Raw genomic sequence first — 25,841 nt, forward strand, 5'->3', positions numbered from 1 at the left:
TTCGGACGTTTACAAATTAATTTTTTTGATATCTTTCATGCAGTCACGAAAAAAGTAAAATGTTGATTTTATTTATATCGATATTCTAAGGTTACTGGTGCGATTCGTGAATTTTGTGAGTTGCTTTTATGTCTTTATCTTGCCTTTTATATTTTTTTGACGTTTAAGAAAAAAATGATATTTTTCGCAATCACGAAAAAAATTGAAAATTAGATATTTTATCCATATCGATATTTAAAGTAACTAGTTCAATTCGAGAATATTTTGATGTGTTTTAATGTATTTTTTGGACGTTTACGAATTAAAAAAATTTTGAATTTTTGTAATCACGAAAAAATGTAAAATTTTGGATATATATTTGCTATCGATATTCTAAGGTGCTGATGCGCGGTTCAGGAGTTTTTGAGGTATTTTTATGTCTTTTTTCTTGATTCTTATATTTTTCAAAACACGAATTAAATTTTTTATATTTTTCGGACAATCACAAAAAAATGTAAAATTTAGAAATCTTATTCGTATCGATATTTAAAGTGACTGGTGCTATTCGAGAATTTTTTGACGTATTTGTAAGTCTTTTTCTTGATTTTATATTTTTCGTACATTTACGAATTAATATTTTTTTATATTTTTTTGGGCAGTCACGGAAAAATGTAAAAATTTGATATTTTATTTGTATTGATATTATAAGGTGACTGGTGCGATTCGAGAATTTTTTGAGGTGTTTTTATGTATTTTTATTTATTTTATATTTTTCGGACTTTTACGAATTAAAATTTTTGATATTTTTCAGGCAATCTCGAAAAAATGTGAAATTTTGAAATTCTATTCGTTCGATATTCTAAGGTGACTGGTGCGATTCGGGAAATTTTTTAGGTGTTTTGATGTCTGTTTTCTTATCTTTATATTTTTGGACGTTTACAAACCTAAAATTTTTTGATATTTTTCGGGCAGTCAGGAAAAAAGTAAAAATTTGATATTTTATTTGAATCGATATTCTAAGTTGACTGGTGCGATTTCGTGAATTTTGAAGTGTTTTTATTTCTTTATCTTGATTTTATATTTTCTGACGTATATGAAAAAAAATTGATATTTTTCGGGAAATCACGAAAACAATTGAAATTTTGATATTTTATTCATATCGATATTCTAATGTAACTAGTGCAATTCGAGAATATTTTGATGTGTTTTTATATATTTTTCGGACGTTTACGAAATTAAAATTTTTTGTTATTTTTCGGATAGTCACGAAAAAATGTGAAATTTTGTTATTTTAATTGTATAGATATTCTAAGGTGACTGGTGTGATTCGAGAATTCGTTGAGGTGTTTTTATGTCTTTTTTCTTGACTTTTATATTTTTCGGACGTTTACGAATTAAACTTTTTGATATTTTCTGGCAGTAACAAAAAACTGCAAAAATTTTGATATTTTTTTGTATTGATATTCTCATATGACTGATGTTGTTCAGGAATTTTTGAGGTATTTTTATGTCTTTTTCTTGATTCTTTTTTTTTTGCGACGTTTACGAATTAAAATTTTTGATATTTTTCGGGCAGTCGCGAAAAAATTTAAAATTTTGAAATACTATTAGTATCGATATTTGAGGTTACTGGTGCGATTTTGGAATTTTTTGAGGTGTTTTTATGTCTTTTTCTTGATTTTATATTTTTCGGATGTTTACAAATTAATAATTTTGATATTTTTCGGGTAAGCACGAAAAATGTAAGAATTTGATATTTTATTTGTATCGATATTATAAGGTGACTGGTGTGATTCAGGAATTTTTTGAGGTATTTTATGTAATTTTCTTGATTCTTATATTTTTCAGACGTTTACGTTTTAAAATTTTCGAAAAAGTGCCTAAAATTCCCCTTAACTATGTGAATTGGTACAAAATTACCTTTCTTCTATCTTTCGGGCCTAAAATGTCCTTGCCGTCAACCTTTTGAGTCTATTTTACCCTCATCTTTAACAATCCAAATTCATTAATGATTTGTCACTATTTTATTGGCTACCCTAATAATTAATTTAACTAATTTAAAAACCCATATACCCATATAAAAAAGCCCAACCCGTTTTAACCCAAATCGTTTAACCCAGCTTTGATCTTCTTCTTCGTTGTCATCTTTTTCTTCTTTGTTGTCGTCAATCGTCATGCTCTTCTTCTTCTTCTTCTTCGTTGTCGTCATCTTCTTCCTTCTCTTTTTTTTTAAAAAATAAAAACTAATTTATTGAATCATTTCAAATTGGAACATTGTTAATTTGATCAAGTTAAAAAAACAGAACTCCAAGGAACATAATGAAGACATAAAAACTAGTATTATTACTCTAATTCTTGAAGATCTACCCGTTTTATTATCACTGTCCACCACTACCAGCGGGAACAGGAGTTGTGGCCTTTTTTCCATGCCACCAGAAGAAATAGTCAAATTTAATGTGCCTGTAGATTTCAAATTGTCAGGATCAAACTTATGCTCCACTGGTGTACTGTCTTTCACCGCTGGTCCAAACTTGCCACACCTGATTCACCGTGGTCATATTTGACGATAGTACCAAAGTGGCCAATATTTGCATGACGCCATTAGAGTACTCTGCTTTAGAAATCAAAACTTTAAACAAAAGTTTATCAGTTTGTGTAATCGATTTATACGAAGTAAGATTGTAAGTATTAACAATCATGGATCCATTTGAACCTTGAATGCGATAAGGCATTGAGGCCGATCACAGACTACTGAATTGGGTTAATTCCCCATGAAATCCAGCCATTAGAAGAATGCAGAGAAGCAACGAAAGCAATTGAAAGTGTCGAATTTGTTCAATCGTAAGTCCAGTGAACAGAAGATTTCTGATAAGGGAGATCGGTGCAGTCGGCGAAATGAGTATTATCGAAGATCGGCGCCTGAGAAGACGAGCAATTGCTTGATATTGCAGGGGAAATTAGGAGAAATACGATGAGGAAGATAAAATGAAGATGGAGAAGAGAGGCCATTTTTGCAGTTCCTCCTCTTTTCGTTGTCATCATTCTCTTCTTGATTTTCTCCATCTTCATCGCCTTCATCTCCTCCTGATTCTTGATTTCCACTTTCATTTTGTTCAGAATTTTGATGATTCACATTATCCTGATCCTGCATTTGGTCACTCTTCTTCTTCTTCGTTGCCATTTTCATCACCTTGGCATTTTCTTTTTCGTCCTTCCTCTGTTTTTTTCCTCTTTTTTATCAATACATCCATTTTCAGGAACTATTCTCCTGAAGCTAACATTTTTTCTATTTTTTTTTTTTTGTGGAGAGGATCAAAGTTAGGATGAAAGTTGGGTTGTCTAACACAGGTGGGGCTTTTTTGGGTGGGTATATGAGTTTTTTAATTAGTTAAATTAATTATTAGGGTAGCCATTAAAATAGTGACAAGTCATTCATGAATTTGGGTTGTTAAAGATGAAGGCAAAATAGAGTCAAAAGGCTGAGGGCAAGGGAATTTTAGGCCCGAAAGGTAGAAGAAGGTTAATTGTGTATCAATTCATATAGTTGAGGGGTATTTTAGGCCCTTTTCCGTAAAATTTTTTATATTTATTGGGCAGTCACGAAAAAATCTGAAATGTTGATATTTTATTAGTATTGATATTCTAAGGCAATTGGTGTGATTCGGGAATTTTTTGATGTTTTTTTTATGTCTTTTTCTTCCTTTTTATATTTTTTCAGATTTTTACGAATTTAAATATTAGATATTTTTCGAGCAGTTACGAAAAAATATAAAATTTTGATATTTTATTTGTATCGATACTCTAAAGTGAGTAGTGTGATTCGGGAATTTTTTGTGGTGTTTTCATGTTTTTTTCTTGATTTTTGTATTTTTTGATCGTTTACATTGAAATTTTTTATATTTTTCAGGCAGTGACGAAAAACAGTAAAATTTTGATATTCTATTAGTATCGATATTCTAAATTGACCGGTGCGACTCAGGAATATTTTGAGGTGTTTTATGTATTTCTCTTGATTTTTATATTTTTCAAACATTTACGAATTAAAAATTTTGATATTTTTCGAGCAGTCACGAAAAAAATGTGAAATTTTGATATTTATTCATTTCAATATTCTAAGGTTACTTGTGCGATTCGGGAATTTTTTGAGGTGTTTTATGTCTTTTTCTTAATTTTATAATTTTTGGAAGTTTAAGAATTAAATTTTTGAAATTTTTCGGGAAGTCACAAAAAAATGTAAAATTTTGAAAAAAAATTTGTCACTCACGATAAAATGTAAAATTTTGATAATTTATTCGTAACAATATTCTAAGGTGAATGGCGGGATTCGGGAATTTTTTGAGATGCTTTTCTGTCTTTTTATTGATTTTTATAATTTTTGGACATTTACGAATTAAAAAAATTTGATATTTTTCTGATAGTGAGGAAAAAATGCAAAAAAAATCGATATTCTGTTCATATCGATATTGAAAGTTGACTGGTGCGATTTAGGAATTTTTTGAGTTGTTTCTATGTACGTTTTTGGTTTTTCTGGTATTTTTCGGACGTTTATGAATTAAAATTTTTGATAATATTTCGACCAGTCACGAAAAAATGTAAAATTTTAATATTTTATTGCATCAATATTCAAAAGTTATTGATGCGATTCGGGATTTTATTTTGAGGTGTTTAATGTCTTTTTTCTTGATTTTTATATTATTTGGGAGTTTACGAACTAAATTTTTTGAAATTTTTCGGGCACTCACGATAAAATGTAAAATTTTGAAATTTTATTCGTATCGATATTTTAAGGTGACTGGTGCGATTTTGGAATTTTTTGAGGTGTTTTTTTTTATATTTTTGTTCGTTTACGAAAATGTAAAGTTTTGATATGTTATTTGTATCGATATTCTAAGGTGACTGGTGCAATTCAAGAATTTTTTCAGATGTTTTTATGTACTTTTCTTGATCGTTATATTTTCGGATGTTTATGAATTATTTTTTTATATATTTTTTGAGAAGTCATAAAACAGGTGGAATTTTGATATTTTATTTGTATTAATATTCTAAGGTGACTGGTGCGATTCGGAAATCTTTAAGTTGTTTTTATGTATTTTTCAGGATTTTAATATTTTTCGAACGTTTACGAATAATTTTTTTTATATTTATCGGGTAGTCATGAAAAAAATGTAAATTTTTTATATTATATTCGTATCGATATTTCAAACTGACTGGTGCAATTCGTGATTTTTTTAATTTGTTTTTATGTCTTTTTCTCATTTTTTATATTTTCAAACGTTTACGAAATAAAATTTTCATATTTTATTCGCATAGATATTCTAAGCTGACTGGTGCGATTCATGAGTTTTTTTGAGTTGTTTTGTCATACTTTTCTTGATTCTTATATATTTCGAACGTTTACGAATTAAAAATTTTGATATTTTTCGGGCGGTCACGAAAAAATGTAAGTTTTATATTTTATTCGTATCGATATTCTAAGGTGACTTGTGCGATTCGAGATTTTTTTCTGGTGTTTTCATATCTTTTTCTTTATTTTTATATTTTCAGACGTTTACGAATTAAATATTTTATATTTTCAGGCAGTGGCAAAAAAATGTAAAATTTTGATATTTTATTCGTATCGATATTCTAAGGTGACTGGTGCGATTCAAGATTTATTTATTTTTATATTTTTTTTAAACATTTACGAATTAAAATTTTTGATACTTTTCGAGCAGTCACGAAAAAATGTGAAATTTTGACATTTTATTCGTATCAATATTCTAAGGTTACTAGTGCAATTCAGGAATTTTTTGAGGTGTTTATGTCTTTTTCTTGATTTTCATATTTTTCAAAAGTTTATGAATTAATGTTTTTAAATTTTTCGGGAAATCATTAAAAAATGTAAAATTTTGAAATTTTATTCGTATCGATATTCTATGGTGACTGGTTGGATTCAAGAATTTATTGAGGTGTTTTTATGTCTTTTTCTTGATTTTTATAATTTTCAAACAATTATAATTTAAATTATCAAAGTTTTACATTTTTTCGTGATAAAAACACAACGAGAATTTTTGAGGTGCTTTTATGTCTTTTTCGGGAAGTCATGACAAAATATAAAATTTTGATATTATATTCGTATCGATACTCTAAGGTGATTGGTGCGATTCAGATATTTTTTGAGATGCTTTTATGTCTTTTTCTTGATTTTTATAATTTTCAGACTCTCACGAATTAAAACTTTTGATATTTTTCAGGCAGGGACGAAAAAATTAAATAAATTTGATATTCTATTCGTATCGATATTAAGGTGACTAGTGCGATTCAGGTATTTTTTGAGGTGTTTTTATGTACTTTTCTGGTATTTTTAGAACGTTTACAAATTAAATTTTTTTAAATTATTACGAGCATTCACGAAAAAATGTAAATTTTTGATACTTTATTCGTATCAATATTCTAAGGCTATTGATGCGATTCAGGAATTTTTTAGATGTTTTTTTATGTCTTTTTCTTGATTTTAATATTTTTTGGATGTTTACGATTTAAAAATATTTAATATTTTTCGGGAAGTCATGAAAAGATGTTAAATTTTGATATTTTATTCGTATCGATATTCAAAGGTGACTGGTGCGATTCAGGAATTTTTTGAGGTGTTTTTATGCCTTTTTTAATTTTATATTTTTCGAACATTTACGAATTAATATTTTTGATTTTTTGGGCAGCTACAAAAAATGTAAAATTTTGATATTGTATCCGTATCGTTATTCTAAGGTGACTGGTGTGATTCGGAAATTTTTTAGGTGTTTTTAAGTACTTTGCTTGTTTTTTATATTTTTCAGACGTTTACAAAATATAATTTTTAATATTTTTGGGGCAGTCTTGAAATTTTTTTTAATTTTGATATTTTATTCATATAGATATTCTAACGTAGCTAGTGTGATTCGGGAATTTTTTAAGGTGTTTTTATATTTTTTCTTGATTTTTATATTTTTCGGACGTTTACGAATTAAATTTTTTGATATTGATCAGGTAGTCACAAAAAAGTAAAATGTTGACATTTTATTCGTATCGATATTCTAAGGTGATTGGTGTAATTTGAGAATTTTTGAGGTGTTTTATGTCTGTTTCTTGATTTCTATTTTTTTTTTGGCATTTATGAATTAATATTTCTAATATATTTCGGGCAATCAGGAAAAAAATTAAAATTTTGATATTCTATTTGTACCGATATTCTAAGGTTACTGGTGCGATTTGAGAATTTTTTGGTGTGTTTTTATGTCTTTTCTTGCTTTTTATATTTTTCGGACGTTTAGAAATTAAAAAAATGATATATTTCGGGCAGTCACGAATAAATGTAACATTTTCATATTTTATTCGTATCAATATTCTAAGCTGATTGGTGTGATTCAAGAATTTTTTGAGGTGTTTTTAAGTATTTTTCTTGATTTTTATATTTTTCAAATGTTTACGATTTAAGCTTTTTGATATTTTTTGAGAAGTCATGAAAAAATGTAAAATATTTGATATTTTATTCGTATTGAAATTAAAAGGTGACTTGTGCAATTTGAGAATTTTTTTGAGGTGTTTTTATGTCTTTATCTTGCTTTTTATATTTTTCTAACGTTTACGAATTAAAAATTTTGATATTATTCGGGCAATCACGAATTTTTTTAAATTTTGTTATTTTATTCACATTGATATTCTAAGTTAACTGGTGCAATTCGAGAATATTTAGAGGTGTTTTTAAGTATTTCGCACATTTACGAATTAAATTTTTGATATTTTTCAGGTAATCACGAAAAATATGAAATTTTGATATGTTAATTGTATCGATATTCTTAGGTGACTGGTGCGATTTGGGAATTTGTTGAGGTATTTTTATTTCTTTTTCTTGATTTTAATATTTTTCGAACGTTTACGAATTAAATTTTTGATATTTTTCGGGCAGTCAAGAAAAAATGTAAGATTTTGGTATGTAATTGGTATCGATATTGTATGGTGACTGATGCGGTTCAGGAATTTTTGAAGTGTTCTTATGTCTTTTTCCTCATACTTATATTTTTCGGACGTTTTCGAATTAATTTTTTTTTATATTTTTCAGGCAGTCACGAAATAATGTAAAATTTTGAAATCTTATTCGTATTGATATTTTAAGGTTACTGGTACGATTTGGGATTTTTTGAGGTATTTTTATGTCTTTTTTCTTGATTTTTCTATTTTTCGGACGTTTACGAATTAATATTTTGGATATTTTTCGGGTAGTCACAAAAAAATGTAAAAATTTGATATTCTATTTGTATCTATATTCTAAGGTGACTAGTGCGATTCAGGAAGTTTTTGTGGTGTTTTTCATGTCTTTTTCTTGATTTTTATATTTTTCACACGTTTGCAAATTAAAATTTTTGATATTTTTCTGGCAGTAACGAAAAAATGTAAAATGTTGATATTTTATTCGTATTAATATTCTAAGGTGACAGGTGCGATTCAAGAATTTTTTAAGGTGATTTTATGTACTTTTCTTGATTTTTATATTTTTCAAAAGTTTATGAATGAAATGTTTTGATATTTTTTGAGTAGTCACGAACAAATGTGAAACTTATAGATCTTTTTTGTATCGTTATTCTAAGGTTACTGGTGTGATTCGGGAATTTTTTGAGGTGTTTTATGTCTTTTTGTTGATATTTATATTTTTTGGAAGTTTACAAATTGAAATATTTCATATTTTATGGGGCAGTCATTAAAAAATGTGAAATTTGTATATTTTATTAGTATAGATATTCTAATGTGACAGATGCGATTCGAGAATTTTTTGAGGTGTTTTAATGTCTTTTTCTTTATTTTTATACTTTTGGACGTTTACGAATTAAAAATTTTGATACTTTTCGGGCATTCTCGAAAAAATGTGAAATTTTTATATTTTCTTAGTATCGATATGCTAAGGTGATTGGTGTGACTTAGTAATTTTTGGAGGTGTTTTATGTACTTTTCTTGATTTTTATATTTTTCGGACGTTTACGAATTAAAATTCTTGATATTTTTCGGACACTCACAAAAAAAATTGAAGTTTTTATATTTTATTCACATCGATATTCTAATTTAACTAGTGCGATTCAGGAATTTTTGAGGTGTTTTCATGTCTTTTTCTTGATTTTTATATTTTTCGGATATTTAAGAATTAAAAAATTTGATATATTTCGTACTGTCAAGAAAAAATGTACAATTTTGATATTTTATTGGTATCGATATTCTAAGGTCCCTGGTACGATTCGAAATTTTTTGAGGTGTTTTAATTTCTTTTTCTTGATTTTTTTATTTTTTCGGAAGTTTATGAATTAAAACTTTTGATATTTTTCGGACATTCACAAAAAAATACAAAATTTAAAAATTTTATTTGTATCAATATTCTAAAGTGACTGGTGCGATATGAGAATTTTTTGAAGTATTTTTATGCACTTTTCATGATTTTTATATTTTTTTGAAGTTTATGAATAAATATTTTTGATATTTTTCAAGTAGTAACGAAAAAATGTGAAATTTTGATATTTTATTTGTATCGATATTCTAAGATGACTTGTGCTATTCATGAATTTTTTGAGGTGTTTATATTTCTCTTTCTAGATTTTTTCATTTTTTCGGACGTTGACGAATTAAATTTTTTGATATTTTGAAGGCATTCACGAAAAAATGTAAAATTTTGATATTTTATTCATATCAATATTCTAAGGTGACTGGTGCGATTCGGGAATTTTTTGAGGTGTTTTTATGTACTTTTCTTGATTTTTAAATTTTTCGGACGTTTATAGATTAAATTTTTTGATATCTTCTCTGGCAGTCACGAAAAAATCTGAAATTTTTATATTTTATTTGTATCGATATTCTAAGGTGACTGGTGTGATTCGAGAATTTTTTTATTTGTTTTTCGGTGTTTTTCTTGATTTTTATATTTTTCAGACGTTTACGAATTAAATTTTTTGATATTTTTTGGGAAGTCACGCAAAAATATAATATTTTGATATTTTATTCATATAAATATTCTAAGTTGACTGGTGCGATTCGGGATTTTTTTAGGTGTTTTTATATCTTTTTCTCGATTTTTATATTTTTCAAATGTTTACAAATTAAAATAATTGATACTTTTTGGGAAGTCACGAAAAAATCTATTATTTTGATATTCTATTTGTATCAATATTCTGAGGAGACTGATGCGATTTGAGAATTTTTTGAGGTGTTTTTATGTAATTTTTTTTATTTATATATTTTTTAGACATTTACGACTTAAAAATATTGATATTTTTTTGAGCAGTCAGGAAAAATGTGAAATTTTAATATTTTATTCGTATCGATATTCTAAGGTGTCTGGTGCAATTTGAGATTTTTTGGAGGTGTTTTTTATGTCCTGTTCTTGATTTTTATATTTTTCGGACGTTTACGAATTATATGCCGAAACGTGGCAACCGATCAAAGTTAGTGTGTCAGAACACAACACCCGATCCATTCAACAAGCCACAATCACAAAGTACATTCTCATAATCATACAATCAAGTCATGATTCATGGAATTCATCATTCATATATCCTCATTTACAATTAATGTGATCAATAATGCAACATTCACAACATACACGTATCATAATGAAGCAAGAACAAACATACATCACACAATTATAGAATCACAACCATCACATACCTTGAAACAAGCTTGAAACCCTATGAAACTTGATTTTTCCCTTTTCAGATTTGTTCCGCTTGTTCTTGGTCTACAAACAATCAATATGACACGGGAATCAATAAATCATCACTAATTACCCGAATTACTAACAATTCTATAAACCCTAGATCATACCCATGATCTCATTATCCCAATTAGGGCTTTTCCCACCATAACTCTCAGATCAAAACTCTTCCCCTCGATAATTACCCATTAGATTACGTTCTACAAATCGAAAAACGGGTTTGGGGAGTTAAAACCTTACCTTTAGCCTTAAAAATGGTGGAAAACTATCAAGAATCACTTGGGGTTCGTCTCCTTACGCTCAAAGTCGAAAAGTGCAGAATAAAGATGTTTTGGGGTTTATTTCCGAGTTAAGTCGCATTGGACCCGCTACAGCAGCCCCACCCTGGAGGCAAAAATCCCGCCCCAGCAGCTTGCACGGAACCAGTGAGCTATTTTAATAATTCCAAGTCCTCATTTTCGTAACACACCTTCAACCAACGACACTCAGAAACTACTCGTTCAGCTAAGATCAATTCTGAGAGTTCTACTCGCCCGAATTCAATTCCGTAAAGTCATACGAGTTCCTTAACGACTTATTTATCTACTCATGTGACCAAAATCATAATTAAATCACCCCAATTGCTAGCAGATTTCCCTAGACTTTGATGACTCTGATTTCGTCCAAATATGGACTAGGTTGAGAAATCTAAGTTACTACGAAAAAGTTTTTTGGCTCAAATTTTTTTCCCCGGGCTTCTCTATAATGACGGAAATAGGTCGTTACAAATATATTTTTCATGTGGTTTTTCATTATGCTGTCACTTGGCTTCACCACATTGCAAACTACTTTCATTTATGATATAACACAGGTGTCCATGCTAGCACGAGCCCAATATCTAATTATTTTTATTTTTAATTAATGTGATATAGATAGAATTTAGAAAGGTTAATTAAAATTTAATATGATTTTTAGATTTTTTAAATTTTTAATTACTTTTTGTTTGTATGTGAAAAGGTTTATTAAGATGCTCATAATTAAAGTATTTTTAGTCATCGATCGTTGATTTTTTACTCAAAGTAATTATAAGATATAAACAAATATAACCGACATTAAAAATAATAAAGCTATAACTAAAGAATATGAATATAAAACTAAAAATCATAGCTAAAAAAGGATCCCATAATTTCAAAAATATTATACAATAATTAAAATTAACTTAGAACAAAATAAATAATTTTTAATTTTTTTTTCCGAAACATGTTTACTAAAAGTCATAGCTAAAGCGGATCCCAAAAATATTATGCACTAATTAAATTAAAGTAAGACAAAAGAAATAATTTTTAAATATTTTTTTCCTAAACACGCTGAAGCATGCACGTTGACGAACACTCTCCTATGTAATAAAAAAGAATATTGATATATATATATTACTATTAGTCTATTATTATTATTATATTTTTATTTTAGTTTGATATTACATTAAATGTATGCAAAATTTATTTTATAACTTGTGAAAATGATAAGTTTATGAAACAAAAAAAGTTAATTTAGATCTCTTCTATATGTGGGTTTTTATTTTAAAGATAATGAGTTTTTTTTTAAAAAGTCTAATAGAAAAATTGTCGGTCTACGAATGTGGTTTCGATCCTTCCGGTGATACCAAAAATCGTTTTGATATAAGATTTTATCTTGTTTCCATTTAATTATTATTCATGTATTTTCTAATTCTATTACTTTTAATTATTTACCTAAATTTTTTGTTATAATATTTATTAACTTAAAAATTGTCATGTGACTTTTCAATAGCTACCACTTAACCACATTGCAAACTATTTTCATTTATCGTATATATAGAATATTATTATAATTACTAGTATAAGCACCCGCACGATGCATAGATAATATTAACTCCATCACTTACATCTTCTTAAAAATCTACTAATTTCAGAATTTCTATTCTCTTATATTTATTCAACCACTTAAACATGGTAACATTTTTTTCTTTTCGTGTCTTTTTTTTATTCTTATGATTATTTTTTATATTTCATTGGTTTATGATAATTAATCTTCATCATTTGAAGTGATGAGTAATACATAGATAATGGTGATTGCATGCAAGTGATTTAGGTAGTAATTTGTATGTTATCGATGTCAAGTTGGAACAAGTATGTATAGTGATTATGAAAGGATAAATATAGATATATTTCGGTGGATGCTACTTCTATTTGGTAGATCTATTGAATAATCTACTAAGTCAGCGAAGAAACGATCTCATATATACACTCAATGGAGAATTATGTCTATTTTTGTAAGTATATCATTATGCAAATAAAAATTCGATAACTCTAATTAGAACTTGATTTTTGAAATTTTATGAGATCTTTAAGTCTCTAATACTATATAGTTTTATATCTACATCTCAAGTTGTATAAATGTTGAGAAGATGTTATGACTTGAAATTAATGACATGATTCCATGTTTTGTTGAGTTAGCTAAGTTGAGTCAAAATCATTATTTTATGAGAATTTACACTTTTCACATTTATTTTTATTTAATAAATTAAATAAAAAACATTAATATCTTTATTGTAAGTTTTTTATGTTTTGTACTAGTTTCTAACAACTAATAAATGTTCGTAAATCAAATGATTTAATAAAATAATAAAACAAATATGGTCAAGCAAATGATATAATAATTTTAGTGGATTTTTTCTCTTAACACTTATGATACATATATTAAAGGACAAATACATAAAAATAACTCAAGGGAATGTATATAATGCAAAAACTGTTTGGAAAAAGTCCTAATAGCAATAGTGATTTATATTATTTATATATTTTCAATATGCCAAGAATTTGGTTATTGTAGATAAGAATTATAGAAAATTAGAACTTTTTTATTCGCTAAGTCGTTGCCAAAGGCATTATATAATTATTTTTTTTAGAAATTTTTAAATTTGTATTTTGACTTAATGTGAAAAAAAATATCCAATTAGTTAAATCCATTTTTAATTTCTTTTCTGGAATAGAGTAATTTTTATGACAATCAAATATATATACACGCATATTTAAAACTTTCCATTACCCTGACTTCAATTTCTAAAAAAATGTAAAAGTTTTCATTTAAAAATAAAATAAAATAGTATTTAAATTGAATGTGCAAAAAAAAGAGATTATATATCCAACTAGATAACTTTATTTTTTAGTTTTATCCTTAATCTAAATAAATTATTATTGACAATCACAATCTAAAAAAAACAGTTTTAAAACCTCTCAGTACCTTTTCATTTCTAAAGAAAATTGTTAAAAGGACAATCAAATTTCAAAACTGAAAAATAATTTTATGAGAACTAAAATTTAAACTTATGAATTTAGGATAAATAAATATATTTAGGAAGCGTTAAATTCTATGTTGAACAATATCACAATTATAAGTCATTCAACAAATTTAAGACTATTCACAACATTATATAACAACATTAATTCATGTTCAAAATTAAGATTTTAACATATGTGATATAATTTTAGTTTGAAATTTAAAATATTTAACTACGATAAATTTGTATTACCATAAATTTTAAATGGTAACTTTGGAACTATTTTTTTAACTAGGGTTATATAGTTGGTGGTAGGTATTAAATAATTAATTTTTCATTTGTAAGGTTTGTATGCTCTTCCCTTTAAAATTATTTTTGTATCAATTGCATTGATCAGCATGTATCCTGATGTGGTTATAGTATACTAGTTATTATTAAATATATAATTGGAAGGGTATAGCGTGTTGGTTGGAAATTTATTAATGATAAAGGTTATAACTGAATTAATGATTACAAGTGATGTATTTGTATAAATTGAAAGTTGAGTTAAAATGTCAGTGAATAACGATTTGGTTTTTGGATTTTTGGGGAGGGCAACAATTTTTTTTAGTATTATTTTATGGTGTATTAGTAGTGGAAGATATGAAGTATATAGAATGGTCATGTGGAAGCAAATTGAAAGAAACTATGGCTGCCAGGTGGGTTCGTAGGTATTTGACTAAATTAGTGGTAATTGTTTAATTAATTAATAATTAGGTGATGATGAAGATATATATTTCTTCAATTTTCATCTAAGTTATATTTATAAAATTTTGACTATATTCCATATATATATGTACGGTTGTGTTGTATTATAAATTAGGTTTCGATATATTGAGACAAGTAATTAAATATTAGGTGTATTGTATTATATGAATTCATTAAGGTTATGGTAAATGGAGGAAGTGAGACTTAATCTTAGGCTTGAAATTTAGAAACTTGATTTAGATTCGTGCTCTATGATTTTTGGGTAATTTTTGAGACCTAGGCTAGAAGTATAGTAATATGGTGTGATTGGTGTCTATGGACTCATTAACTTATGAATTATGCATACTTGATAGATTGGAAACGTGCTGAGACATTGAGGAAAGGGAAAACATTGGAGAATTAACTTGCTTGACTTCGGTTCTTCTGTAAAGGTAGGTTATGGTTTATTCTATGTGATAGATAGACTCTTAATAGTGATTGATAGTCATTGAGTGATATTGCGAATTTTTCTATGTGGTTATGTGGTTTGGATAATCTATATGTTGTTTGTGATTGGTCTGAAATCTTAAAACCATGAATATTATAATCTTGAACCTTCTCTATTGAAGTGATGCCTTGAATAAAGAAAGCTTGATAAACATTGTTAATGAAGTGAAAAGTAGTGATAATAAATGATAAATTAACAATATTATTGGATCGGGTGTCACGTTCTGAAATGGTATTATTGGATCGGGTGTCACGTTCCGACACGATATTATTAGATCGAATGTCACGTTTAGACACGGTATCATTGGATCGGGACGTTCCGACACGGCAACATTAAAGAGGAAAACATATTGAATTAACTAAATGTACTCAATCTCAAAGAACCCATTTCCCAAATGAGCGTGGTGTGGAGGCATGGGTCCTTATGTGTGTGCTTGCTACTGTGATTGATTACATAATTGCTTTAGTTGTCACTTGTTCATATTGTTTGTTTCTTATCACCTGCTAAGTGATATAGTTGATTTTATATTATTACTTTATGCATATTAGTTACTATTTTGAGTCAGCCGATGGTATCTACTCAGTACATGTTGCCCTCTACTGAGCCCTACTTGTGTTTTTCTTTGTTTTACTTTTGTGGAGTGCAACGAGTGTACCAACGACTTCAACTTGCCCTCAACTCTAGCCAGTTTCCACCACCTCAGGTTCCAGGGTGAGCTATTCATTCTAGCTCGTGTTGGATTCTCTCAGCCATGGCATGGTGTCCTTAGTTTTTGGACATAAACTATTTTATTTATTCATCCTGTTGTCTTTGATACTGTTAGACTTAGTAATTGGAGATTAGATGTCCTCGATGTGATGACTTTCAGGTTTTGAGAAACGATATTTAATAGACGCTAGTGGATTTGTATTTCTTATTATATAAATAAGATCTAAGCTTCCGCATTATGGTTAGTATTTCGTAATTTGAACAATTAATATAAGTTGGGTTGGATTTGTTGGTTCGCCCACCTAGGAGGTTCTCGTTTTGGTTAGTGACACGTTAAATTCTATGCTGAACAATATCACAATTATAAGCCATTTAATAAATTTAAGACTGTTCACAACGTTATATAATAACATTAATTCAAGTTCAAAATTACGATTTTAACATATATGACATAATTTTTAATTTAAAATTTAAAATATTTGATTTCATGATAACTATAGTTACACATAATATGCTTCACCAGATAAAGTTCAAATCAACGTGACACCCTTTTCATAAATATTCATATTTTCATGATATAGTTCAAATCAAATTTTAAAATATCTAATAGACAGTTTGAGTAAACCTAATATAGCGATTGTATTAATTAAGATTATTTTTATCTTTAAATCATTTTCTACTATAATTTACGCAAATTTAAAATAGTAAAGAATATTTTGAATCTTTTGATTTTGAATAAAAGATTAGTTAAATCTATCAATATATCATTTATTCACCTGATATTAAATATTTCATGTGGAGTGTTGAATTAGTAAATTGGTTAAACAAAAAATAATAATTTAGTTCAAACTTTATAAATAATAAAGGACAAACACGTAAAAATATTTAAAGTATTTGATGTTTAATCCATGTAAAATAATCATAAAATTAATATTATCCTTAGAAAGTTTTCAACATAATATATTATAAAACTAAAAGTATAGTTGATATAGCTATAAAAATAATATTTAAATATCAAATATTTTAAAAACTTCATTCCAATAAAATTAATTTACTTATTATCTCACACACGTAACCCATCCTTCAATTTCTCTCCCCTTCATGTAATTTTTACCTGTCAATTAATTTATAGATTTTAAAAACCTTTTATACTTATGGTGAGTCGGAAACAGCGATTCTCTGGATTTTCTCACCGTCTCGTTCTTCTGTATAATTCATGCTTTTTTGCTTCGGTTTTCTAGGGCTTACAGCAACAGCAATTCTCGGAGGAGTGTTGGAAACAGCGAATGTGTTGTATGGTGAGTTTGGTTTTTTATTTCAACGTATTCAACTGATTAAGTCAATAGTTGAGACCCAATTATTGGGTTAATCGTGTACAGAAACGAACAAGAACTCAAAACTAGGGTTAAAGAAGAGCAATTACTCAGCACTGTGAATGAGGAAGAGAGAGAAGAATCGTTCGAGGATTCTGAAAACTCTGGTGCTATTGTGGAGGAACCAGTGGGTGTCCGAAACAACGAATCGTCCTATGGTGAGTTTGGTTTTTTATGTAGGGTTTCTCTCTTGGTGGGTTTCGGAAATTTTCTGATCTTTGCTTCGGTTTCTAGGGCTTACAGCAACATCAATTCACGGAGGATGAACCAGTGGTGTCGCAAACAGCAATCGTTGTATGGTGAGTCGGAAACAGCGATTCTCTGCATTTTCTCACCGTCTCGTTCTTCTGTATAATTCACGCTTTTTTTGCTTCGGTTTCTAGGGCTTACAGCAACAGCAATTCTCGGAGGAGTGTTGGAAACAGCGAATGTGTTGTATGGTGAGTTTGGTTTTTTATTTCAACGTATTCAACTGATTAAGTTAATAGTTGAGACGTAATTATTGAGTTAATCGTGTACCAAAACGAATGAGAACTCAAACTAGGGTTAACGAAGGGCAATTACACAACACTGTGAATGAGGAAGAGAGAGAAGAATCGTCCGAGTAAGGCTTTAGGAGGCACTTCTGCTAGAAATGCTCATCAGTGTTTAATTGGTATTATAATTTTGTCTGCTGTTTTGTAGGTTTTGTTACAGTCGTTTTGATGTTTTAATTTGGATTTGAGAATCTACAGATATTTAGGCTTTGTTTCTAGATTATTGGTGAAAGCACAGTGGAGATTATGGTCTTCTAGTTTGCGTGTCATTCTGAAATTTTATTATGTTGAAAGGAGGAATGGAAGTTGTGGTCTTCTAGTTGGACTAATGTTCTGTAGTTTTTATTATTGCAGTTTGAGATTTATATATAAATTTTAGGCTTGACTTCCTCAATTATTGTTGAAAGCACGGGTGGAAATTATGTTTTTCTCTTTGTATACTATCCTGTATTATGTATTGTTCTTTTAAATTCAATAAAATGGAAATTTTGCTATATCACCCCTAATTATTATAAGTCAGCTACATGTTGGGAAATGAAATGATTAGTACTTAATAAATGGTAAAATAGGTCTAAAATGACAAATCATCTCTTCGCATTCCAAATTGGACAAGTAAAAGTTATCTATTTCTAGTATTGTATATAAGTAAAAGTGAAAGGAAGCAGTATGTGAAATCCAAAATAAATTAGCAATGAAAAAAAGAGAAAAATGGGTGATGGCTATTTAACTGGAGTTCTTACTTTTGTCTTTCAATTTTAAAGAGAGAGCTTTCGTGAGTGAGGAAGATAGGGACATGCACTTGGTTAATTGGGAATCTCTCATTACCAGCAAAAAGGAAGGGGGATGGACCGTAGGAACTTAGAAGCACATAATCAAAGCTTACTCATGAAGTGGTTGTGGAGGTACAATTCTGACCTTGATGCCTTGTGGAGTTTAGTCATTGGTGAAAAATAGAACCACACAGATCAGTGATGTACAAGTCCAATCAACAACCCTCATGGGACAGGGTCTGGAAAGCTAGCAGGCAACTATGCGATTCTTTTAAGATGAATACTAGTACAAGGGTGGGTAATGGGAGAAGGACTTCATTTTGGCATGATAAATGGGTAGGTCATGGTACACTAAAAGACATGTTTCCTGAGTTCTTTTTCTATAGCATCACTTCCTACATCAAACTGGATAGTGCTTGGGGATTGAATGGATGGAATATCATCTTCAGGAGAGGTTTAAATGATTGGGATCTGGGGAGAATTAATGATTTTTAATTTAGCTTAGAAGCTTCAAAAAGGAGGAAGAATACTCTTTATTGGAACAAAAACAAGAATGGGATTTGTACTGTTAAATCAGAGCATCTTAACCTTCACAGGCAGGCCAATCCATTGTAAATTGGCCATGGAAGTGTATTTGGAAGGCTAAAGTTCCTATCTGGTTGCTAGAGAAGCTTGCCTAACTCAAGAAAACTCAAGAACAGAGGGCTTTCAATTGTGTTCAAGGTGTGTTTTATGTGGAAAAGCTTTAAAATCCAATGGCCATCTGTTTATATTGTCTTTCACTTGCAATTGTGGCTATGTTCCTAAACTTGGTGGGGTGTAGATGGACTATGTCTGTTAATTCTGCTGATCTGCTAGAACCTGGAACAACAAGGGGAACATAGTGAGACAGAAACAGTGGTGGAGTGGTCCCTGCTTGCATATGGTGGTCTGAGAGGAACTCAGAATTTTTTTAGACATGCAATTCTATGCAAAAAGTTAAGATGAATTGTATCATTTTGTCTTATATTTGGTGTAAATTAAACCATGTAGAGAATACAGATTCTCTGTTAGATATGTTAGGTAGTCTGTAGATAGATCACTTTTGATCTATTCTGTTGCTGTAAATATGGTATAACACTTCCTTAGTGTTTTTAAATATACTGTTACCATTCTTGAATATAAAAGAGGTATGAAATTTTCTGTTGAAGAGAAAAAGAGAAGCGTGAACTTTTCAGGAAATAAAAGTAGCGTTTCTAAATATGTCTGAAATGTGATTTATTCAGGTCCGTTCAGACCCATTAAACAACAACAACATACCTAGTGTAATCCCACAAGTGGTGTCTGAGGAGGGTAGTGTGTAGGCGCACCTTACCCCTACCTTTTGAAGCTAGAGAGGTTTCCGATGGATCTTCAGCTCAATTAAAGAATATGACTTTATATAAAAGTTAGTATGAAAAAGAAATACAATAGTAAAACAGTGAGATCGAAAATAATGGAGAAAAGAACAATGTAACAACATATAGTACGATAACCGAAGCAAAGCAAACATGCAACAATAAAATCGAAGAACAAGATAGGAGCGTAATATTAATAATAGTGATGAGGGAAACTAGACAATGCTCAACTACCTTCTAACCTTCTACTGTAATCCTCGGCCTCCATATTTTCCTATTTAGGATCATGTTCTCGGTAAGCTGTATGTGTTCCATGTCCTGTATACTCACCTCTGCCTGATACTTCTTCGGCATACCTCTACTTCTCCTTAGACCCCCATAGACAACCTCTCACACCTCCTCTATGGGGCATATGCGCAATCTTGTCTTCGCATGTCCGAATCATTTCAGTCTTGCCTCCCTCATTAAGAGATTTTAAAATGCAAAAAACAAATGCACTTAATGGACCGAGATCTGAAGCATTCAGATTCAGACCCCATTAAGTGCAACTAAATGACACGTAAGTGTGGGAGGTGACTGGAGGACTTCTGCCTGTCCATTGAAAACTGGTTGCGAACTTTCATCATCCTTTCCCTTTCTTTAGTCAATGGATTAAAGTAAGGGAAGAAAGACCGAACTCACACTTCTCCTTCCAAGCAAAAGGATTATCCCATTCCTTTCTTGCTTTGTACAAAGCAAAGTTCTCTATGTGTTTGTTCTTTAGATTAGGCAAATTTTAGAAGTTCATGCTTGCTTTTGGTGATGTTTTCCTCGTCTCCACTTCTTTGTAGCTCAACTTCTGTTTTCTCCTTTATTTTGACCTTCCATTGACTGTAATTGTAGGTCACTCTCCTTTGTCAAATTCCAGAGGGTTCTAACCATAATGCTTCAGCTGCTACAGTTGGCATAATCAAGGTTTATTTTCAACTCAGCACTTTGGTAGCTGAAATCTTATTTTTATGTATTTCTAATTCTTGGACCATATGCAGTTGTTGATAGGGCACTTTGATTTGGATCCAAACCGAGTCTTTGATATTGTACGTTCTTTATCCATAATGATATCGTACATTTCTACTCTGTTTAATCCATTTTTTGACTTCCATTCCTTTTAAACCTTTGAAAGGTCAGTGTTCAGTTCTATCTTTGGCCTGTGATTATACAGGTTTTGGAGTGTTTTGAACGTCAGCCTGGTAAATAGTATATTTTTGGACTTGATTCCCATATTTCCCAAGGTATAATTGTGGTTGCCTTATTGTTTTCTTGTTTTGTGGAGCTCTCCCAGTCTTGAAAGTGCATTTGTTTTCCATTTTCTCTCCATTATTTGCAGTCCCATGCCTCCCAGATTCTGGGGTTTAAGTTTCAATACTACCAACGCCTGGAAGTAAATGATCCTGTTCCAAGTGAACTTTATCAGCTGACGGCCTTGCTGGTGAAAAGAGACTTCATTTATGTTGATAGCATGTGAGTATATCTGTATACTTGGTTACCTCAACCCACCTTTTCCTCCTCCGCTTTACAATTTCTTTAAAGATTTGAGTGCCAAAAAGGATACTTAACTTTTGTAGTGAACATTAGGCTTTAAATAAGCTCTGAATAACTGTTGTGCATAAAAGGTGCATGAACATCCACCTTTCTTGCTAGCAAGTATTATGTCTTTCTTCGTGCTTGAGTGGTTTTTTTTCTCTTTATGTTGCTCTTGCAGAAATGGGTTTTGTTATTTATTATCTATTTCACAAGCTGTAGATGGTAATTTAACTGTGTATTTTATCGGACACCTTCTTTATGTGTAAATATAATTTGGATGACATGCACAAATCGAGAAATTTACCTTGTCAAAAAGAATGTAGAAAAAGTTGTGTATTTTATCAAAAAATTAAGAGTTTGACTTGGTGATTTTGGTTATTATCTCTTGCACATTGACATAACTAAGAGTATAGGATACCGATGCCTTCTGATGATGCTGGCGACTAATGTGAATTATGATAGTAAAACAAAATAGATAATTAAAGGCACTGTTATTCGTTGGACCAAAGTATTTTTAAGGAGTTAAGATTATCTCGTGTAGTTTTTTCGTGGCTTCTTTTATGTACAACATACTGCTTGTAAAAGGATGATATGAATGTTATCATCTAAAAGATCATTTAATATAATAATAAAATAGGATGTTTCCCTGAGATTGGTGTCAAAGGGCACTAGGGAGGCAACAAAAGGCAGAGACTTGTAAGCTTGATAAAATGAATACAGGGAAACAATATGCTATTTATGTGTGTCTTCTCCTTTTGGGATAATAAGTAGGATCTTTACATACTCTTGTTTATTGATATAAGAAGTTGCTTATTCTGAGCAAAAGCAAAAGCATCTACTGATTAATTTGAGTTGTGAAAGGCCCAAAGCCTAATTGGGCTTTCTAGTTGGCTCTTGGTAGGTAACCTGGACTATTGGATTTAATTCAACTTATTGCTACTGGCGACCTGGTTTTTGTTTCAGTTATGCACATTTACTTCCCAAGGAGGATGCTGCTTTTGACCATTACAATGCATTTTTAGCTAAAAGACTTGATGAGGTTCCAACATTTTCTAGTGTGAATACTTCTGTTCAATGTGGGTATTTTAGCTTGAAATTTTGCGTGCTTGTTTGGTTAGTGGGTTATTTTAGCTTTCCTCTTGGATTCATGTAGGCTAACAAAATAGGTAGAATAATTGTTGCTGCTACTGGGAAGGATCTCATGGATGAAGAGAAGCAAGGAGATGTGACGGTGGATCTGTATGCTGCATTTGACATGGAAACAGATGCAGTTGCTGAGCGCTCCTCGGAGCTAGAAAATAGTCAACCCCTGGGCTTGCTTATGGGATTTCTTGAAGTGGATGACTGGTAAGTTTGATTTCGAAGTTCCATGATTATGAGCTGATCTTTGCATTTGCCAGTGTGCGTGTTCTGGCCATCTGTTCACCTTTACTTTGCTCTGACTGATTTTATGTATGTAATTGTTGACTATCTTTTCTCTTGGTTTTATATTTTGACTATAGCTTTTGGGTCTCTCTTTATCTTTTAGAAAGTAAATATTGTTCTTTTGTCTAGTGAGATAGCAACTTACTTTTGTCCAATTCCATCCATAAAGTTGGATGGAATTGTATTGTATCTTTTTATTATTGGTGTAAAAAGATAGTTCCTTAGTTGTATATTCTTATTTATACAATAATCTTAATGAACATTGTCGTAATTAATTTTCAGGGGTGGGGAGTGGCTGTTCTTATTGGTATACCCCATAAGGAAGCTGTGTTCAAGACACACCCTATGAACTTTCTACATGAAAGGACTCTCAAAGGAACCTTCTTTGGAAACTACAAACCTCGTTCGGATATTCCTTCTGTTGTTGAGAAATACATGAATAAGGAATTTGAATTGGAGAAATTCATCACTCATACACTTCCCATATTCTGAAATCTACAAGGCTTTTGAATTAATGTTGAAGGGGGAAGGTCTTCGTTGCATCATCACCATGGAGGACTAAACTTACTGTCCTAGAAAAGGAGCTTCTAGCTAGTCGCTATTGTTTGAGAAAAGACCAAGCATTGGGTGGAACACTATGAGAAGGATCCGAAAGCTGCAATGGCTGGACTATTGAACATGATGTTTGAGGTAATTTGGTAAGGTTCCTTCTTAAGTGTTCTTTGTCAATGACAAATTATGTTGGTGTTGTTCCACCATACTACTCCGGGATACTGAATTCTTTGAATGCTTATGCTGTAATCGCCAGGACGTGTTTGAAAGTTCTATGCGTGATATAACCATTGCTATGATGAGGAATTATCCACAGCTTATGCGCAAATTTATGTCTGACAAAGCAAAAATTCCCTATCTTCTTGAACTCATTGTTCATATGAACCTAGAGCTCTATTCTCTTAAAAGACAAGATTAAGTGCATTTGTGAAACCTATTACTATCATGAACTATATATGGGATTGCTAATATGAAGTAATTATTTTTTTTGAACTGGTAACTCAAAGCTGTTTTCTTTTGCTTTTCCAGATTTTTAAATTTGCTGTCTTTCTGATGAACGAGGCATTTTTTAAGCATGGTGAGAGGGAAGCTCTGAGATCTTGTATAAAAGCTTTGAACTTCTGGGCTACTGAGATTTGTTGGGAGTTACAGGACTACACCCTCAACAAATTGAAGGGGATTGAAGATGAGCTCATTGTCAACGTATCATTGTTCCAGAAATAGGCATTAGTGCAGTATGGAGAAGTGTAGTATTTAAGATGGAGAATTTCATTAAATGCTCCCACAGATGTCTGCCAAGTCTTCCTTCAGGTGCATTTGTGGAACTTATTACGATTATGAACTGTATAGGGGATTGCCAATATGAAATAAATTTTTTTGAACTGGTAACTAAAATCTGTTTTCTTTTGCTTTTCCAGGATTTTAAATCTTCTGTCCTTCTGGTGAAAGAGGCATTTTTTCAGAATGGTGAGAAGGAAGCTCGTAGAATCTTGTGTAAAAGCATTGAACTTCTGTGCTACTGAGAGTCGTGGGGAGTTACAGGACTTCGTCCTTAACAAATCAAAGGGGATTGAAGATGAGCTCATTATCAAACTTAAATCTGCTATAATAGAAGTTGCTGTATGTGCCCTTAACAAATTGAAGGTGACTGTGTTCTATTGATGCAGCTTGGTCAAATGTGCAATTGTTGTCGTTGCAGGATGGTGATGGTGATGATGAATACTCACTGCTTGTTGACTTGAACAGGTTGTATGAACTTCAATTGTCAAGGCAAATTTCCATTGAAAGTTTGCATAAAGATCTTGCAGAGACTCTCAAAAACTTCAGAAGTATTGATGACGAGGTGGGTATATTGTAGTTTGAATAATTCTTTTTCGTAGTCTTGCCACCACAACTGCTTTAATTTACTTGTTTAGGTTATTGCATTTCTTCTTCTTAACATGCGTCTGCATGTTTACTGATGCCTACACTCTTATCATAAACTATGGCACAGTCCTTATTTGAAATACTTAAGTCCTTCCTGACTAATAAATCTCTGGAAGGTCTTCGTGCAAGTCAACTTGCATGTAGGGTATCCATTTTTCCAAACATCTATGTTCCACCTATCTCCTGTCAGTGCCTTCTATTTTCTCTTTTGGTTAATTGAGTTTGTTGTTTTTTTTCTTGGTCTAGGTTTGTGTTGTTTTTTCAGAACAATGGTGGCTGTTTCAGGAAAGCAACCCTTGCATCCACAGAGCTAGAAGCTTTGGGGTACTCTCCAGATGAATCCATTCTTCAAAAGTTCTGGAAACTTTGTTAACGCCAACTACATATTCCAGGTGGTTTTTGCTCTCCCATTCATTGTTTTCTTTCAATTCGTGGCAGTTCTAGCTCACATCTTACTGTTGTATGGAGGAATATTGTATGGCTCTTAACAGTATTATATTTAAACCAGTTTCAAAAAAAGCCTGCATCTAGAACAATTAATTTTTAGTATCATGCTTCGTATCATAGCACTTTTATTTATTAAAGAAATTTGAATTAGAATTGAGATGCCATGTAGTCCTGATCTATACTTTCTTGTTAGATTGCCATTAAAGCCCTATGGCTAAGTTTAACTGTTTCAACAGAAAAGGGCCAAAACTACCCCTCACCTATGCAAATTGGTAATCATTGCTGTTGGGAAGTTGGTTGCTGCTGACGCAGTTCCTAAGGTTAGGTGTATTGTATTCTGTTTTCAACTAAGAGAATATAGGAACTTCAACTAAGAAAAAATTAGGAGCATTTTAAATATACTTCTTTTTGTGTATTTGTTAATGAGGCCTGGGGTCTTCCGTTTCA

The 25,841-nt window shown here is 30.4% G+C and overlaps 1 protein-coding gene, 2 long non-coding RNA genes and 1 pseudogene across 3 annotated transcripts in view; 3 read left to right on the plus strand and 1 right to left on the minus strand.

Moving 5' to 3' along the window:
- Positions 1-2,270: 2,270 nt before the first annotated feature.
- LOC125821371 (auxin-induced in root cultures protein 12-like) lies at positions 2,271-2,988 on the minus strand (annotated as a pseudogene).
- An 18,031-nt stretch (positions 2,989-21,019) lies between these two features.
- LOC125821373 (uncharacterized) lies at positions 21,020-21,482 on the plus strand. Its single transcript, XR_007442591.1, has 3 exons — positions 21,020-21,058; positions 21,184-21,253; positions 21,349-21,482. It is a non-coding gene; the product is annotated as an uncharacterized LOC125821373 (long non-coding RNA).
- A 243-nt stretch (positions 21,483-21,725) lies between these two features.
- Positions 21,726-23,462, plus strand: LOC125821368 (uncharacterized). Its single transcript, XM_049500785.1, has 5 exons — positions 21,726-21,760; positions 22,509-22,584; positions 22,699-22,892; positions 23,100-23,151; positions 23,253-23,462. The coding sequence occupies exons 1-5, from the start codon at positions 21,726-21,728 to the stop codon at positions 23,460-23,462; spliced, it is 567 nt and encodes a 188-aa protein (XP_049356742.1).
- A 975-nt stretch (positions 23,463-24,437) lies between these two features.
- Positions 24,438-25,841, plus strand: part of LOC125821370 (uncharacterized) — a 15,945-nt gene continuing 14,541 nt past the window's right edge. Inside the window, exons 1-4 of the long non-coding RNA XR_007442589.1 lie at positions 24,438-24,488; positions 24,564-24,665; positions 24,768-24,864; positions 25,194-25,339. This is a non-coding gene — a long non-coding RNA (uncharacterized LOC125821370). The remainder of the gene's footprint in view (positions 24,489-24,563; positions 24,666-24,767; positions 24,865-25,193; positions 25,340-25,841) is intronic.

The sequence above is a fragment of the Solanum verrucosum genome, unplaced genomic scaffold (genome assembly GCF_900185275.1).
Source record: "Solanum verrucosum unplaced genomic scaffold, falcon-dt-bn FXZP01001203.1, whole genome shotgun sequence".
In the NCBI taxonomy this organism is placed as follows: domain Eukaryota; kingdom Viridiplantae; phylum Streptophyta; class Magnoliopsida; order Solanales; family Solanaceae; genus Solanum; species Solanum verrucosum.

Bases quoted from the DNA above. Each gene is read 5' to 3' on its own strand.
- LOC125821368 (XM_049500785.1), top strand. From the start codon at position 21,726: ATGGGTTTTGTTATTTATTATCTATTTCACAAGCT. The intron at 22,585-22,698 runs GTTCCAACATTT...GGATTCATGTAG, and splicing joins TAGCTAAAAGACTTGATGAG to GCTAACAAAATAGGTAGAAT. The intron at 23,152-23,252 runs GTATTGTATCTT...ATTAATTTTCAG, and splicing joins CCATAAAGTTGGATGGAATT to GGGTGGGGAGTGGCTGTTCT.